We start from the raw sequence: 16,810 nt of genomic DNA, 5'->3' as shown, positions 1-16,810 counted from the left end.
TAAAAACTTGAGTGAAATGATTCGGTTATAGAAAGAATTAGTTTGAAAATATATCGTTATTCTACTTCTGCTACAAGCGAGATATTTCAGGTATATATATTTAAATATTTAAACAAGTTCGAGAGCCAAAAAAGTGGAGAAAGGTAAGTTTAACTGCTGTCCATAACCGCTTGGTTAATCTTGGCTATCTACTGTTTCAATGTTTAAATTAAACACCATTTAAATTTATTTTTAAGAAAACACAAAGAAATGCATTTATTGTCATAATCTTACTTTTATATAGATTCGAACATTACAGTACTTAAAATTAAAATTTCGCATACCTAAAGAGACAATTTTTTGTACGAAAAAATATGTATTTTACAACTATTATTTAATAAATATGTATGCATGGGTATGTATGTATATAAATATTTATGATTATGTATTTCGACTCAATCAATGTATATTCTACAGAATTTGTAAAAAACGTTTGGTGTTGAAAATATGGCCGGTTAAAAGCTAAGTACTCACATCAAACTATATATACCATATAGTTACACTTCTTACGTGTTTATACAAGAACTGGCAAGATAAATGGTCTACATAAATGTATATGTGTAAACATATGTATGTATGTATAAAATTTCAGCTCTACAAAGTTTTCTTAACTCTATTAGTCACTCAAGTACTCAATTATCGAATATTTATATTACATAACTATGAAACGCTCAAAAGGCACTGGACCACCCACGGACTGCACATACTTCCCTTAATTCTAAAGTCAGTTCCCTCACACATATCGTAAGTTAAACCCAGTACTGGTTTCTACGTAAGAGCGGATTACTAGCCGGCGCTGAGGGCGGTGTTGCCGTTGGCGGCGCGCTACTTTGCGGTACCGTTGAATAGCCGCCAAAATCATTGGCCATATCGCACGATGAACTCCACGTATCATTCTCCATGTGATAGGGATTGTAACGCTGTGGCAACATCATTTGCTGCGCATCATCGGTTTCATCACCTTCGTCCGGGTCATAGTCGGGATAATCATGTTTGTACGACTCAACTGGTATAATCTTGCAATGTGGTATATTACTGAAACCGGGTAGCGGTGTGGAGGCGCCGGTAGCGGGCACTGAGTCCGCCTCCGAGTTGGCGTAATGATGATGATGATGGTGGTGGTGATGATGTTGCGGACTAACTGAAGTCAAATCGGGTGGACAAGGCAAAGCTGGTGGTTGATCTTTCGAAATATCGGCTTTATCGCGACGCAAGTAACGTATCTTGAGTAGCAACATCACAACCAAGATACAGACAATGAGCACAATAAGCACTATCAGTAGCGCAACGTAATTGAAGCTGAACTCGCTACTGGCCATGGTGACTTTATTGCCACTGGTGTCTTGCGGCGCACGATACTCAATATGAACTACGCTCTGTGCCGGTTGCACGGTCTTTATGTGTAACTGATACTCAAAGTAATCCATATCCTCCACTGTAAGCTCCACCGCTTCATTGGGCACGAAGTAAACAACGCCACTGCGCAGTTCCTTATACGAAAACGTACTAGTAGAGCGCTCATTTTGCGACTCGGCCGCTAAGCCGGTGCTACGTATAATCTTCCGTAACTGGCCGGTGGTGGGCATGCGCGTAATGACGAATTTCGGATTGAATTTGTTCAACTTCAGCGAGAGCGGATTTTCCGCGACGAGCACGGACTGCAAGCGTACCTTGCCCAATTCGTTCACCATAGAGATATTCGTGATTTTGATAACCGGCTCGACGGCAACCAGCACATCCACCGTAGCGGTGTATATGGTGCCCGGCACATAAGCGCTGACTTGGAAGGTGTCATTGGAGCGATTCAGATCCGTTTGCATGTAATTTATTTGTGCCGTTTCCAGTTGGTGTTGATTGAAACGCAGTGTGGGCTGGTGCTTATACACGATGATGCCATACAGCGGTGAATTGGTGATGTTGTACGACAGGCGTTCCTGTTGCACATTCGTGCGCAAAGAGATGTGTTCCAGCTTCATAACGGTTGTGGTGGCACCTTGCGGCACCAGCACCGGATATTGATAGTCTGCTGGCAGTAAGCTGATGGGCGCAATTTTGATGGTGAATACCTCATAAGCCGGATTGAATTGTCCATCAGAGACGGTAAAGCAAAAAGTCGTGGACTGCGGTGTACCGAAGTGTACAAAAACAATGCGACCATTGTTGATATCGGCTTGTGTGAACTGATTCGAATATGCCAGCAAATCTTCGGCGTGTCCGTCGCTATTAAGCTTCTTGAGTACACCAAGCGTCGGTCCACTCATCACATCGTAGACAATCTCATCGGGTGGTGTATCCTTGTCTTCGGTAAGTAGCATATTACGCGTAATTGTTTGGTTTTCACCTTCCACCACAGTCATCTGCGGAAAATGTGTAACGAGTGTGAAGGGCTGATCGTTTATCGGCTTTATGGAGACCGGCACGGTGAGGTTGCATAGAAAAATGTTGCTGCGCGTGGTGGGATAAATTAAAAAAGGATTTGGGTTGGTTAGTTGAAAAAAGTGATCAAATCTGTTAGTAGCCAATCATAGGTTAACTTATTGTAAGACAGACAGAACTCCGAACTTGTAAGATCTGCGCTACCCCGATATTTACTTTTAATCAGTCGAGCTGTCAAAATTTGATTCTCAAATATACACTTACCCTTGCGCTAGGTACTGCGACAGATACACCGACATTAAAATCGTATCGTCCTGCGTATCGGAGTGATCGTGTATATAATACACTTTCTTAGTCAAAAAATCGCTTGGCTGAAACGTCTGCATCGCTTTGAACTCATGCCCGAGTCCAATACTGCCATGCATAGGTTTTTGTGTGGCCTCAATATACAACTCGGGATTATTTATGCCAGCACGTGTTTTTAGATACTCTAAAATCTTAGAGAAGTCCAACTTAATTGGCACTGAGCCACCTTCATCAACTTGCAGTTTCGACACAGGCAAAAAGCGCAGTAGACCACCGGAAGAAACAGATATTTCCACATTGAACTTTTGATCCAGTAGGCGATCACTACGATCGACCACCACATCAAAGTAAAACGAATCGTTTATACGAAACTCCATTATGACCGAAGTGTGTTCGTAGAAGATGCGTCCATTATCGATGTCATTCTGTGTAAAACCGGTAACTTCCTTCGAGAAACCATTATCTGAATATTCATTTACTATACGTCCGAGACTCGGCGGTACTGTTATGTTATAATATATCTCACGTCCCTCATCGGAGCAACGGAAGTATAAGTAATCGCGTAAAATTTGCTTTTTGGTGAGCGGGAAGACATGCAAATTCGTGTTGCGCTCTTCAAGTATCTCCACAGGTCTTATGGCGATATTCAGCAATTGATCTGCGGTGTTAAAGAGTCCATCCGTGACCATAAATGACATTTCGTTGCGACGCGATGTGGAATCGTGTATGAAGCAAATTTCTTCGTTGTTAATTTGTGCTTGAGTGAAAGTATCAATTTTTTGTTGCAGATCGCCACGTTTGGCCAAATAACCACCATAAATGTAATTGACAATAAAGGTTATATTATCGGCTGGTGTATCGTAGTCTTGCGCCACTATAAGGTAATATTTTCAGAGATACATAGCTAAAAAATATTCAAAAACTTACTAAGATCTGTGTACTTAATGATGTATTTGCCACCACTCCACACTTGCAGTCCGGTATTCGTAACCACCATCGGCTGTTCGTCATTGACCGGCACCACGGAGAATTCCAACTCGAATGGTACGCTCTCTTTATTCCTTGCTGTAGCTAATAATGTCATAACATCTGTCGCATTCTCATTGCCATTATGGAAATACTGTATGCTGCCCTGATCCAGTTGTTTTTGAGTAAAACGTTTCACTTTGGAATTGGCTGCCATAATGTAGCCCGAAGTCGGCGCTATAGTTATTATGTATTCCAGTATTTTACCACGGTAATACTCGGAGAAAGGCTGAATGTCCGAAGAGCTCAACTGGATCGTTTTTCCTTTGAGAAGGAGAGAGGGGTTATGTTTTAGTTTGTCGACAAGGATTTTTTTTATTCATTTTGCAATATGCAAAGCCTGGCTCAAGACTTTGGGACATCTAAAGTTTTTAGCACGGAGAACCTAAAAATATTTATACGAAACCCTTGTCGCAGAATCTGGCGACATTTCAGATACTGATATTTAAGAGTCCCAGTGAGAAAGCGAGTTCGAAGTCTTCGTTAAGACAACATTCGAAGAATTAAGAAGAAAATGTGGTTACGAACCTGAGCCATATAAAGACTAATCTTGCCGTAACAAAACAAAACCCAATGGCTACACTTGGTCGGACACTGCTTAGTGAGTATCCTCGCTACGATAGTTCGAGAAAAACTTAACTATTTAAGTTATCACCTCTTCATCTCCTCTCAGAACCCCTACCTTCAACAACGGATACCACATTCGTATGCATATAAAGCTTCTCCGGTATGATGACAATTTTCAACATCAAGTTTCGCAGCCAAGTAATACCATTTGTCACATCAAACATAAAATAGTCCATGGACTGATTGACGCCGGCTTGTATGTAGAACATTTTCTCCGTATTTATTGCTGACTGATCGAAGACCTTGCAATTGTATTCATCATCGAATGACATGGATTGCATTTCCAAATAGCCATGCATGGGCGAAGAAGTAACCAAGAATGTAATGTCACCGGGAGAGATGTTGGGATGAACGACCTAAGATAGAAAAAAATATAGTTCATAAGCCAAATAAATCATGTTCAACTGTTTTCAAATACCTCTAGTACGTCGCGTGAGATCAGCACACTCGTAGATTCCTCCACATTAAGCGTTTGGTTCTTCTTCACTTGCAAGGGTTCCCAATAGGCTGAGGGGTATATGCGCATGATCACCTCACCCTCAGCTGAGATGTTTTTGATATGCACACGATAACTGTTGATGTTAGGGAAACAAATTTGGTAAAATGAATTGACGCAGTTTAAAATAAAAGAAATCACTACTCACCGCAATTTGTCCATGGATGCGATCTCCGTATTCCAGTAGACCAAGCGATCACGCTCAATATCCAAGTGTGTGAAATTAGTCAGCGAGGTCAGATTCGCTGATTTATATTGACCCGTCATAGTATCATTGCCGCCACTTCGTGATCTGCCCAAATACATGAGTATACCATAAGCTGGTGGCTTGATCACCTCATAATAGATCTCATCCAACTTCATGTCCAAATTAGTCTCCAATATGAAATCTTTATTGCGTAAAATAACGAATTTTCCCTCCTGCACGATTGAAGCATTCGTCGGTAACATGGATACAAATGGATCGGAGGCATGCACCTCCAACAAACCATTCACCTCATGCTGACGATCCGTCACTATGAATGATGCTGTGCCAACATCGGGTCCTTTATGCTGGAAAGCTATGCGCCTATTTGTGATGTCATCCTGACTGAAGGTGTCTATGAAATTACCCATCTTGTAGAAGGCGCCATTCGTGCTCGAAACATGTATATACAATATATCCGAACGGTTTGTATTCACATCGGCATCCAAGTATTGCAACACATCGGGACTGAGGGTACGGTAGCCACCACGCACCACGTGAAAAATACGTTCCGCCGTGCGATAGGGTGCATTATCGTTGATCAATTTGATGCGTACATCAATATCGGCTACAAATTGCAAATCTGTGCCATCGGTGGAGAGTATGAGCAGATCGAAAGCGTCTTCAGTGGACTCAGTGTCATCATGACAGTAGTACACATCATTCAAAAATAATTGCTCCAATGTAAACTCCGTTATTGGTATAACTTTAGCGGCTGGCTGATCATAGCGGCATAGTGTGCCGTGCTTGGGCATTTCAGTCACGGTGAATTGTAGACTCTCATAGAGATTAAAACGTATCTCAAAGTGATTCTTAGTAATTAGAGCGCGTTCACCTTCTTGCACCAGCAGTATCTCACGTTTCTGATAAGTCAATTTATCTGTGTTCGACTCGAGTGGTGCGTAGCGTATCGTCAGTCGCCCGATTACGTCATCACACTCAGCAACGGAGACCACAAATTCCAAGTAGTCTACGAAGTTGGAGTAGCTGGTGAGATGTGTTTTGTAGCGTATACGGTTCTTATCAATATCTTGTTGAGTGAAGGAGTCCATTTCCTGGAAACAATATGAAAAGTAAACACATAACTCGTAGAATCGAAAGACCTTTGTATCTTCCTACCTTTGCATATTTACGCGACCCTTCGACAAAGATTCCGCCATATTTCGTTGGTTTAACTATTTTATAGATTATATTCCGTGGAAATGTGTCAATCGGTACAGTCTCATAAGTCAATACGTCGCTCGTCAATATGAACTCACGCGTGCCGTTAACCATGACGCTTGAAGGTTTCGCGGAATTTATGCGGAGACGTGTAAAGGTGATACGGAAATCAAATGTTTGTGTGGTCACAAAGCCGTAAGAAGCAATAAACTGTAAGTAAAAGAAAATTAGGTGATAATCAGTCAACGGAATCTACAAAAAAGTGTCTGCTTAGTCGATCCCCTCTCTATGAAAGAGACTTTGAGTCTACAATTTCTCGTCAGATGTTAAGCTGTAAGACAACATTTCTTGCAAAGACTTTCAGACAAACCGTTTACGTTCTTTTCACAAATCTGTGCCACCTCACATGTATAGCCTATTAAAAATACAAACCCTGTCTTAATTCGACTTTTGGAGCTTTGGACTCGAAAGCTTGGCCGCCGAAAGGTAAACACGTAAAGTCCAGACATTTTTGGCGATCCCATTCAACTCTGTATTGAGTAAATATTAACACCAACTCACCTTAAACTCATCTTGCCATGGAAACTCGGTGGCATGCACATATCTGATGTGTCCAAGCAACATTTGACTATCGCTGAACCAATCGACGTTCACCCAAGACGAATCGATCTGCCGCAACCGCTGTATAGCGCCATATTGTGGTGGCTTCACTATATCGTAACGTATATCGATGTTCTCATCCGCAGTATTGGTGCCAACCGAGAGATTGGCCGAACTTATCGGCAATGCGGACTTGTGTATCATGATCAAACCTGTATTGTTGACCAAACGTAACTCCAATGGATGCACCGAAACCGGTAAATAGACAGTATCACTCGTTTCAATGCCATCGGAGACATGCAAGAGCACCTGATAGCTAAAGGCCTCGGTGGTGGTTGAGTTGTAGAGAAAACTCACCTTCGCCGCATTTACATCGGCTTGTGAGAAACTCATCGTTGCTATACCATTAACAACGAAGCGCCCGTATGCTTCAGCGGGGTTCGTTGAAGGCATTATAGTATATATTAAAGCCGTTGCTACGCTATCGGGATCATCAATGTTGAAGAGATCCACATCCAAAACACGTTCTATACCTTCGACTACACGCAAAATTTTATTGATGGGTATTTGTAGTTGCGGTGGATCGTTAATGGGCGTCACATTGGCGTGTAGAAGAAAGCGATGTTTCCCCAATATATTCTCAGGTATCTTATGTATATCGCCGTACACTTGCATATCCAGCGTGGCATGATCGTTGAAGTTCTCTATGCCGTTGTGCACATATTTCACCTTGTCCGTGGAGAGATCGACCAAATTGAAAGTGCGACTCTGCACAAAGTTGTTTTTCTCGACCGAAAACTGTAAAAGTTGGCCATATTTTGGCTGTTGAACGACGTGGAATGCGATCGAGGTGTCTGTCAGGCTGGGATACTTGCGTTTATCAATGAGCACGTCGATGAAATGCGGCGACAGAAAGACGGTGCCGCCTTCGAGCAATTGCATGGGAGAGACGTAGAGCAGCTCCAGTTCGGGACTCGTTTCGGTAAAGATCTGTGTAGTGAAGAAGTAAATATTTATAAGCAAAATGATTTTTTCTCTGATTTACCTTGAAAGGGCCCTGATAGTCAGCTTTGATGCAATAAGACTGATCGCAGTAGCAGATGAACTCATCGACACCATACTGATTGCAAATGCCGCTCTTCAAACATGGTTTGTGCTCCACGCACGGGTACTTCCAAACACAATTCACGGCCAAATGATGTGACACCTTCATTTGCGGAAAACCTAAGTCCAACTTATTTACTTGAAGACCACGCATACAACCCTTGAAGCTGAGGTCATTAACAAGCAAACCTTTATTTAGCAAACGCCTACGCATATCCTCTTGTACGCCGCCAAAGAATATACTCTTCTCCAAATTGATGGTGGCTTTGGTATCATTCGCATGTAGGCCGCTATAAACGACCTCATCCAGTATCAGCTCAGCCATGGCGGCATTGTAGCGCAGTAAAATACGATGCCACTTGCCGTCGGAGACACTTTGATTGGGCGAAAGCTGTACGAGACTGCCAGCCTTATTGAATGTTAACTTAACGGCCTCTTCTTCGATTTCCAGCAGCACAAAGTCATAGCCACCATTAAAGAAGAGCACACCGGCCGGCTCCATGGTGCGAAATTGCATAGCAAGGCTGGAAAGGCAAGGAATGTGTAATTTTGTAAAAACATATAAATAAAGCACGTTGGTTTCACTTACGACTCGCCGGCAGCGTTCGACTCTTTCGACATCAAAGCAAAGGAGTCTTCATTGAGAAAACTAATACCATCCTTTATGGTGCCATCAAATTCGTTGCTGCACGTCCAGGTCACGCCGATGCTAGTCGTGTGGCCCGTGCGCTCTTTGGCGCGTTTAATGACATTGATGTTGTTGTAAAATACCTGCAATAAGCAATGCATATGTAGTATGTAGCATGTAGAAGTTACATTATGCCACAGTTAAGAAGCGCTTACATCCGATATGCAGCCACGAAAGCCAACTACATCAGTCAAATACTCAGCGGGAAAATCGCCCACCCCGCCAAGGAATGTGCCGAAGTGCACATTCAGCGCGGACATCTCGGCGGGCAGCGTTTTGCGCATGATATTGCCATCCACCTGCAGCGTTATGTTATTCTCATATCGTTGCACTGCCACATCGTGCCACTCCAAGTCGTTCAGACGCTGCTTCTTTGGCGAGCGCAGCTGTAGGAGTAACAGCAGTATTTTAGCGAAATTGTGATATATTTAGGTGATTTCCTATATGCCAACTTACCTGTATGACTTCGCGGTCAATTTTGTAGGTAAAGCTAATTGCGGCACCCTCCAGCCGCATGAGGCAGTAATCGGTGCGTCCCGCGGCCAAAAATAGGAAGGCATTCTCCTGTTGTGTACGAAATTTCACGCGTATGTTTGTGGACATTTTGGCCTCCTGTAGCGGCATCGTGATATAGCCATCGCCGAAGAGCGAAACTAATTTGGTTAAGTGGTTAGAGTTACCATTAGTGAGTTGCTATGGTATTGAATCTAGCGTATATTACACTATATTTATATGACTAAAATGTCGGGGAACCAAGCATATCTAGTATATATACACATTTGCTTTAGTTAATTCTGAATTTGTATAGTACTCGTAATCATTAATATATGTATATTTGACAACTTCCGATATCCATCTGCACTGTACTGACTTAGCGAGAATCAACCAGTTTTGACATGGTACAATTTTTAATCTATGGATAATAAAACTCATTCAAATCTCAACACTAATGTCTTCATTGTCCGGTCTTTTCAAAATCATAACTAAAATACTTCAGATCTCACAGTTTCCGACATCCAGATAAACTAGGCAGAATTTATATGACATGGTGATTTGTGATGAGTTCATGGCACTTTGTCTAGACGTGGGATCCACGTACAGAATTTTTTTTTTGCTTGATAAAGGCTTGAAGTTGGCAATCCTAAGATAAGATAGGATATCCAAGCAAACTAGAAACAACTGTAACTCATATAAGGTTGTCAAATATCGCCCTTCCGATTTTTTCCATTTATTCATTGCTTTATGAAAAGTGTTACAGTGATCGGATTTAGTTAAACAATCTGTTTCCATCTAGACGGCAACTTCATAATACCCGCCTCGCAGAAGCCCCCCACCTTATTTGCGAAGAACTCGGCCAACCACTTTTCACAAGCCTCTTTTGAGTTTAACTTTACACCAACAAGGGCGTTTGCCATGGACAGGAACGGATGATAATCACTTGCCGCTATGGCCGGGCAATATGGTGGATGCGATAAAACCACCCATCCGAGCTCCCGTATGTCCTGACGAGTCATCAGCGAAGTGTGGGCTTTGGCGTTGTCCTGGTGGAGCACTACTACTATGTGTCTTTGGCTGAGCGAATCAAAATAAACTGGGTTAGTGAACGTTTTTATGTCAGCTAAATTAACGTTTTGGAAATCATTTCGATAAGACACAAATAATAATGTATCATTCAAATTGCTCAGCAAGAAATATGTTAACAAACGAGTGGAGCTCTAGAAGATTTTCAGAAATCAAATAAAGATTCAAATTAAAAATTTTATTACGACCTATCGAGATTTTTGGAATCAAGAAATGCGAACAGAAAGCCACAGTGAAATATATTTTTTGCGGTTTGAGGGGTCAAATATATATATATGAGTGCATGTTTTTGTTTTGTTCCTACACTTACTGTCCCTCTTCTTTGATCCACACAACTATCTATACATATACGTATATATGTTAATGCATTTCTCCATACATATACATTTTCAAAATATATATAATCTCTTGTACCTCGCTACGTCAGTCTTTTGCAGCATACAACAATAAATCACACTTAATCCACGGTTTTCAAGTAACACACCGAAATTTCGCAACTTTTCTCCATTGCCTGCTACTTTACCGAAACACTCTTGGCTGCACTGACATTTGCTGGCATAAAAACAGCATAACATTTGCTCTGTAGTGACTGCATCAACATAAGTGCCATAAGGCAGCTGCATGCAACACTTCAAACTGCCACATTAAAGCAAAAATAAATAAAGAGTTCTTGTTGAGAGCGTCGCTTGTTAAGCGCACAACAATAGAAACTTCACAAAATTAAGTAGTTGCATTTGTTTAGATTATTAATGAGAGCAATAAGTAGCACTCACGTCCAAATCGCTTCATCGCTACTAGAAAGTGAATTTTATAACCGAAACTTGCTGTTTATGTTATTTGACCTAACCTAACAAATAAATGGATGTACGTTTGCTGTTGAAATAGGGTATGATTGAGAACATATTTCTTACCAATTTAATAAAAAGAACTCGCTATTTAGCCGAAATGTTCGACAAGATGTCATAGGAGTAACGATTATAATATTATATTAGTAATACATATGTAGGGTAGATCTTAAATTTAAAGCCACTGAGTAAAAATTACGGTAGTAAATTTTCTTTAATAATTTAGCTGCTGTAATTCATGTACCAATTACATCCATTTTCACCTCTCGCAAGTTTTTACTGACATAAATGGAAATTCAGCAGTCTAAGAAAGGAACTGAATCATATACAGCAATAAATTAAATTATTGTGCGGAAAAGAATTCGGTTTCCTTTTACTAACGTATCACATTAGATTGACCCATATTTTCAATATGGTTAGCCAGATAGATTGAGGTCCTCATATTCGGTATCTGGAGTGTTAAAAAGTTGTAGTTTGATTTCGGTATATTTTAAAAGAGAGGGTCAAGCAAAGTCTATATACGTTATCATTATTGGTGCTTGATACATACATAAAATATTTTGCATAGTTCAAGAATCTGATTGAAGTGAACATTGTGTTATATGGAAGGTACACATGATGCTAGTTCGATTTCGTTCATTAAACTATAAAGATGACAGGATAATATTATGGAAAAATGATGTTCAAATCCAATCAGATATACCCCCTGTCGTGACCTTCTGAGCTAAAAAGTCTTTATAATTTTTCGATTAGCTCCGGAATTCAACTCGACTCGCCATCTTGATATATAAACTACATCTATATCGGTAACATAGATGACTCTGCGCAACATGTTGCGCGATCGCAAAAAAAAAAAAAAAAATATTTGAAATCTACCACATTCATTCTCACGCAAGCTAGAAATATGACTTGCTGCCGAACAATTCGCAACATACTTATCTAAATTTGTTGGTTTACATTCCAATACTCCAACGCCACAAACTATACCTCACGACCATATGCAGGGCACATGTCAGCGAATTAATTGCTAAGCCTATGCCACACACCGCATGTTACTTTTCACACATACACGCACTCGTACCGACATGCCGACATGCATTTTTTGTCTCGTCTGGCGCACGAAGTGACGATAAGAAATGACAATTCCAACATTGTGCACTTCAAACGACGACTTTGGTGTTGGCGTTAGCAATATGGGTGACAAAAGTGCCCGCGCCACCAGTCGCCTTGGCGGTCTCTGTGACGGCGACACTAACAAATGAAGTGCTGGACGCGCCGCAATTGATAGTGGAGAAATATTTTCGTGAAATGCGTGCGCCACTCTCGAATGTTGAAGTGGCAAAATAATAAATTCAATTTGCATAAGTGGCTTGGGGCAGACAACAAGCGGCAAGTAGGAGTTGGTTGCATATACATGTATGAGTATATATTGTACTATATTGATATCTTGTGTACATGTGTGCATGTATATGTGTAGAAAGCGCGCTTAGCCATACTCTAGAGTGTATTTATTTGCAAGCAATCGTCAATGCCTGGTTGACTGGCTACCAGCCTGCCGGCTGTCCAAGCTTAAGTGGCAAGCGTGAAGACTACAGTGTAAAAGCTCAACAAGCCGTTGCATTTACTGTTCCACATATTAGTTTTTGTTTTTGCACCAGACGTTGACTGCCGTCGTTTGCGTCCCATTTCTGATCTGTTGATAGATGTTGTGGGTGCAGTGAGCAGGCATATACTGACAGTTGACAGATATTTTGAAGTTGAAAAGCAATTGTTTGTTTAATTTAAAGTGTTACTTACAACTGGTATACTTGTATATTTATTTGAAAAGTTAAGCCTAGCAGTAGCCTACTTAGACTTGAAGTTTGTAGAAAGCCGTCTCATTGATTAACGATTAGCGCAGCATCCACCATGAAAGTTATAAGACACAAGATTTATAATTGGATTTAGTAAATTAACTTCCAACTAACTCTTTATTGCGAGCTCAATTTAAGGTCTGAGTAATTTTTTAAATTTAGATGAGGTCGGTTGGGATAAATTTCGTTATGAAATGCTCTGCTTATCACATTCTCTGAAAAAGGCGCTCAGTCCTTTTCTTATCTTCAAACTTCTAGAAAAGGCCTGCCAGAAATAAATTTTTCGACAATGAAGGATATGAAGAATATTGATCTCGATAGCAAAAACAATCAACATTAAAAATAAAACTTAGTCAAACTTTTATTTGAATTTGAGTCAATGTTTGAGAGAAAAAAATATAAGTATATTTTACTAAAATCACGTATAGAACAGTCATACTTATCTCGTAGAAACCCTGGTCTCTACTAGTAATTACTGAGACAATAGATTTTCGCAAGATGACAGAAGCAGGTAGTAATCACTTGATATTAGGTCCGGACTAAAGTGTATGCATCAGAAATTCTCAAACTACAAAAGATTCTGGCTGGTCATGATGGAACAAACTTCCTTTACTACTACTGATGGAATCCTCAGATGGTCAAATTGATGGAAACACTTCTGCGACAAAGAGTTTTAGCTACCTCAAAGTACCGACGTTCTAAACTGTCCGAAAGAGAAGCCTGTTAGCAGCGACCTCTATGCACCTATGTCCATGGCGTCGTTTATCTCATACAGCTTACCGTTCCATGGAATGCGACATTCGAGGACCATAGATCTTCCGCAGAACCTTTCTCTCGAAAACTCGTAACGTCGATTCAACAGTGGTTGTCATCGCCCATGTCTCTACACCATATAACAGGACGAGAAAATTGAGTAACTTAATGAGTTTGGTTGTTGTTCGTCGAGAGAGGACTTGACTTCTAAATTGGCTACTCAGTCCTAAGTAGCACTTGTTGGAAAGCGTTATTCTGCGTTGGGTTTCGAGGCTGACATTGTTGTTGGTGTTAATGCCGGTTCCAAAAAGACGATTGAGATTACTGTCCAAATCGAACACTTAACCTAACTTAACCTGTGTGGTACCCACGCATCAAACTTCTTTTTGTATCCGCCTTGCTTTTAGAGGTCCAACTGACTTTTTATGCAATATTTAGCTTCAAGAAGATCAAAACAGGCGTTTTCGGCTTTGTAGAAGAAAAATGGTAACAGCGTAACCTCATCACTGTTCTTCAACGCCTGATACAGCTTACTAAAGCCAACTGTTCAAAAAGTAATGTGTTTCTTTATATGTACTAGACTTTATTTGAAGCATATATGCAGTAAACACCCACAAAGAATCCTAGGAAGCAGCTGAGTGAAGTGATTCAGGTGAACGGCAATTAAAAACAATTTTTAGAGAATTTTGTATGTCACTGTAACGCGGCTATTCTATTTTTAAGCGCCATAAGCCTTTATATATGTATATGTGTGTATTTGTCTGCATGTATGCGGTGAATTTCCCAGTAAATGAAAATTTAAAGCTTCGCCAAGAAAACGTTTTTCATAATCACCGAACGCGCCTGGCACTTGCCTTTGTGAACTTGCTTCGCTACCCTATAGCTGAGCAAATACAAACACACACATTTCTATATGTATTACATATTAAGGAGCGTAAATTCGTACCGATATGCAAGACATTAAATATATTTATGACTGCTGCACTTACTGCATACTTTTCCTTTATTTCTGAGAAAACTGTGACACTTGTGCAACACACCACACAAGAAATATCAATACAGTTGCATATGTACTATATATATGTATGTATGTAAATATGTATCTGTATTTGTGATTGTCTTGTGTGCCACACACTGTACCTGCTAACTGCCACTAATTAATGTTCTTAACTGTGAATTATGATATTATTTTTATTCGTTTTTCCGCCTCTCCATCTGCCCATACATTATGGTGAGGCCTTCGGAGTTTGGTCTTTCACGCGCCGCATGCCGCACGACGTGTCCGCTTTGTTGTCAATAAGTAGCCAGAGTTCATGCTATGTTTTGTCGCTAATTAAGCACCAAAACTGGTAGATATGTTGCTTTTATATAAAGTTGTTTATTTATTGTACCAAGTAAATGCCTTGAGTCATGGCTAATAAATTGGAGCGCCTGTGACAGTTCGTTTGCTCTTTTTTATGGAAAAGCATCACGTTTTCCTTACAAGCCGTGGCCAGCTAAATTTAGAAAAAGCGCCGAAAAAATTTTGGATTTTATTGGAAAATTGTGCGCGTAGTTGAAATATTCGAAATAGACGCACGAAGACAGCGAACGCATTCTGACACAAATACATACATACGCAGCTTTTATATTTTATTTACAAACATTTGTATATTCAAATTTATGTGTACCTGCCTGCATTTACATGGTGCAACTTTAACGACTTGCACATAAAATTTAATGAGGCAGTCACGCCATTGACACCACACCAAATCAAGCTTCTCAATTATGGTGAACAAAACTTTTCGGCATTTTGAGCTTAGCACGCTTACCGGTGACAGCTGTGGGAATCTCTATTTATCTGCCTGGCATTTATCGACACCGCCAGACAACTAACTTCAAGCTGCCTGCAATATACGTTATGTCTGTCCGTTATTTGTTTGTGTAATTGGTTAATATTGCAAAGTGAAAACTCTCTCGTTAATTTTATACACAATAAGTGTTTAACTTTCTAAAATTAGCACATATCAAAGTTGTAAGTAGTTAATTTGTAAAGATAAAGATCTTTTAACAGCAAAATTTTATATCGAATGCATAATTTAACAAAGCACAAAGTTCCTGAAGAGCTTTAGGTGGAGAGCTAGTAAAAGTTTTGATGAAATGTAAATTATAACATCAAGTTGCGATTGAATTCGTTGCATGAACAGTACATGAGATCAAGTGTGGTATGATATCTGATATTGAAGATTTTTCGTGGGTTCTTATATTCGCTAAGCTAAGATAACAACCTCTGGAGTTATTTAAAGGAATTTATTTGACTTTTTTTTCAAAGTTGTATGTTAATTTAGTTATAAAAATATGCCGACACATGCATAGTATATTAAATGGTACGTAAGCTATTTTTGTCATTCACGTGGTGCATACCTGAAGGATTAGCCTAGTTTAAAACCCACAAAAAATACTTTACTGTAAAATAATAATGGTAAATAATTTATTCGTCTGAAGATTCGTAGAACGATCTCTTTATCGAAATAAAGCCTTGGAAAACGTTTATTTCGACGCTATTTTATCAGACCACATTTTTCACTATTCTGCTAAATAAATACTGTTTTAATGTTCCTAAACTATACTTTAAACAAACAAATTAAATTAATCGATTTTTTTTAAACTCATAGACTGACCTATCTCATTAAGTCAGAACAAAAAAAAAAAGAATTTTTTTTAAATAATAGTTTTTGGCTCTCCTCAGCCCATTCTTCCTGGCAATTTGTGGACTCTCACCCAAAAAAAAGAATGAACCAAAAAATTTTTGATACCCTGTTACGCTGCGAACCATATTCTAGTGAGACCTTTCTTTATAGACCAAAAGAAAAGATAATGAAAAAGGGCAAGGTATATTCAAAACTTCCCAGACAATGTTTTCCAGATAGTTTTGACCGATATTGCCAACAAGAGATCGAGCGTTGTTATAGTGATAAAACTGTTACCCTGTGTCTAGTCGCGAATTCCATTAAGTTGTAATACCGGGATTGTCCGGAAAGTAATAGGTCTGATTTTCTTCCGCCGCAAGTGAACTTCCGAGAGTTCAGTAGAGGGCGTTCCTAGCTAACGAACGAGTGGCTGGTCAGTTGT

The 16,810-nt window shown here is 40.0% G+C and overlaps 1 protein-coding gene across 5 annotated transcripts in view; it reads right to left on the bottom strand.

Moving 5' to 3' along the window:
- Nucleotides 1-530: 530 nt before the first annotated feature.
- LOC108969100 (chondroitin sulfate proteoglycan 4) overlaps nucleotides 531-16,810 on the bottom strand; it is a 29,390-nt gene continuing 13,110 nt past the window's right edge. For all 5 annotated transcript variants that reach the window (XM_018933620.1, XM_018933618.1, XM_018933619.1 and 2 more), the window contains exons 3-14: nucleotides 9,124-9,320; nucleotides 8,823-9,053; nucleotides 8,569-8,750; nucleotides 7,921-8,503; nucleotides 6,837-7,865; nucleotides 6,234-6,485; nucleotides 5,019-6,169; nucleotides 4,793-4,946; nucleotides 4,430-4,730; nucleotides 3,649-4,011; nucleotides 2,680-3,595; nucleotides 531-2,484 (exon numbers count right to left, since the gene is read on the bottom strand). In XM_018933620.1, the coding sequence (XP_018789165.1) occupies nucleotides 789-2,484; nucleotides 2,680-3,595; nucleotides 3,649-4,011; nucleotides 4,430-4,730; nucleotides 4,793-4,946; nucleotides 5,019-6,169; nucleotides 6,234-6,485; nucleotides 6,837-7,865; nucleotides 7,921-8,503; nucleotides 8,569-8,750; nucleotides 8,823-9,053; nucleotides 9,124-9,320 (7,055 nt within the window). In that variant the 3' untranslated portion in view covers nucleotides 531-788. The remainder of the gene's footprint in view (nucleotides 2,485-2,679; nucleotides 3,596-3,648; nucleotides 4,012-4,429; nucleotides 4,731-4,792; nucleotides 4,947-5,018; nucleotides 6,170-6,233; nucleotides 6,486-6,836; nucleotides 7,866-7,920; nucleotides 8,504-8,568; nucleotides 8,751-8,822; nucleotides 9,054-9,123; nucleotides 9,321-16,810) is intronic.

This window comes from Bactrocera latifrons, unplaced genomic scaffold, assembly GCF_001853355.1.
Source record: "Bactrocera latifrons isolate USDA-ARS-PBARC rearing strain unplaced genomic scaffold, ASM185335v1 scaffold_24, whole genome shotgun sequence".
NCBI classification, from domain to species: Eukaryota; Metazoa; Arthropoda; class Insecta; order Diptera; family Tephritidae; genus Bactrocera; species Bactrocera latifrons.
Note: the sequence above shows the minus strand (reverse complement) of the source record. Positions and strands in the feature narration are given on the sequence as shown.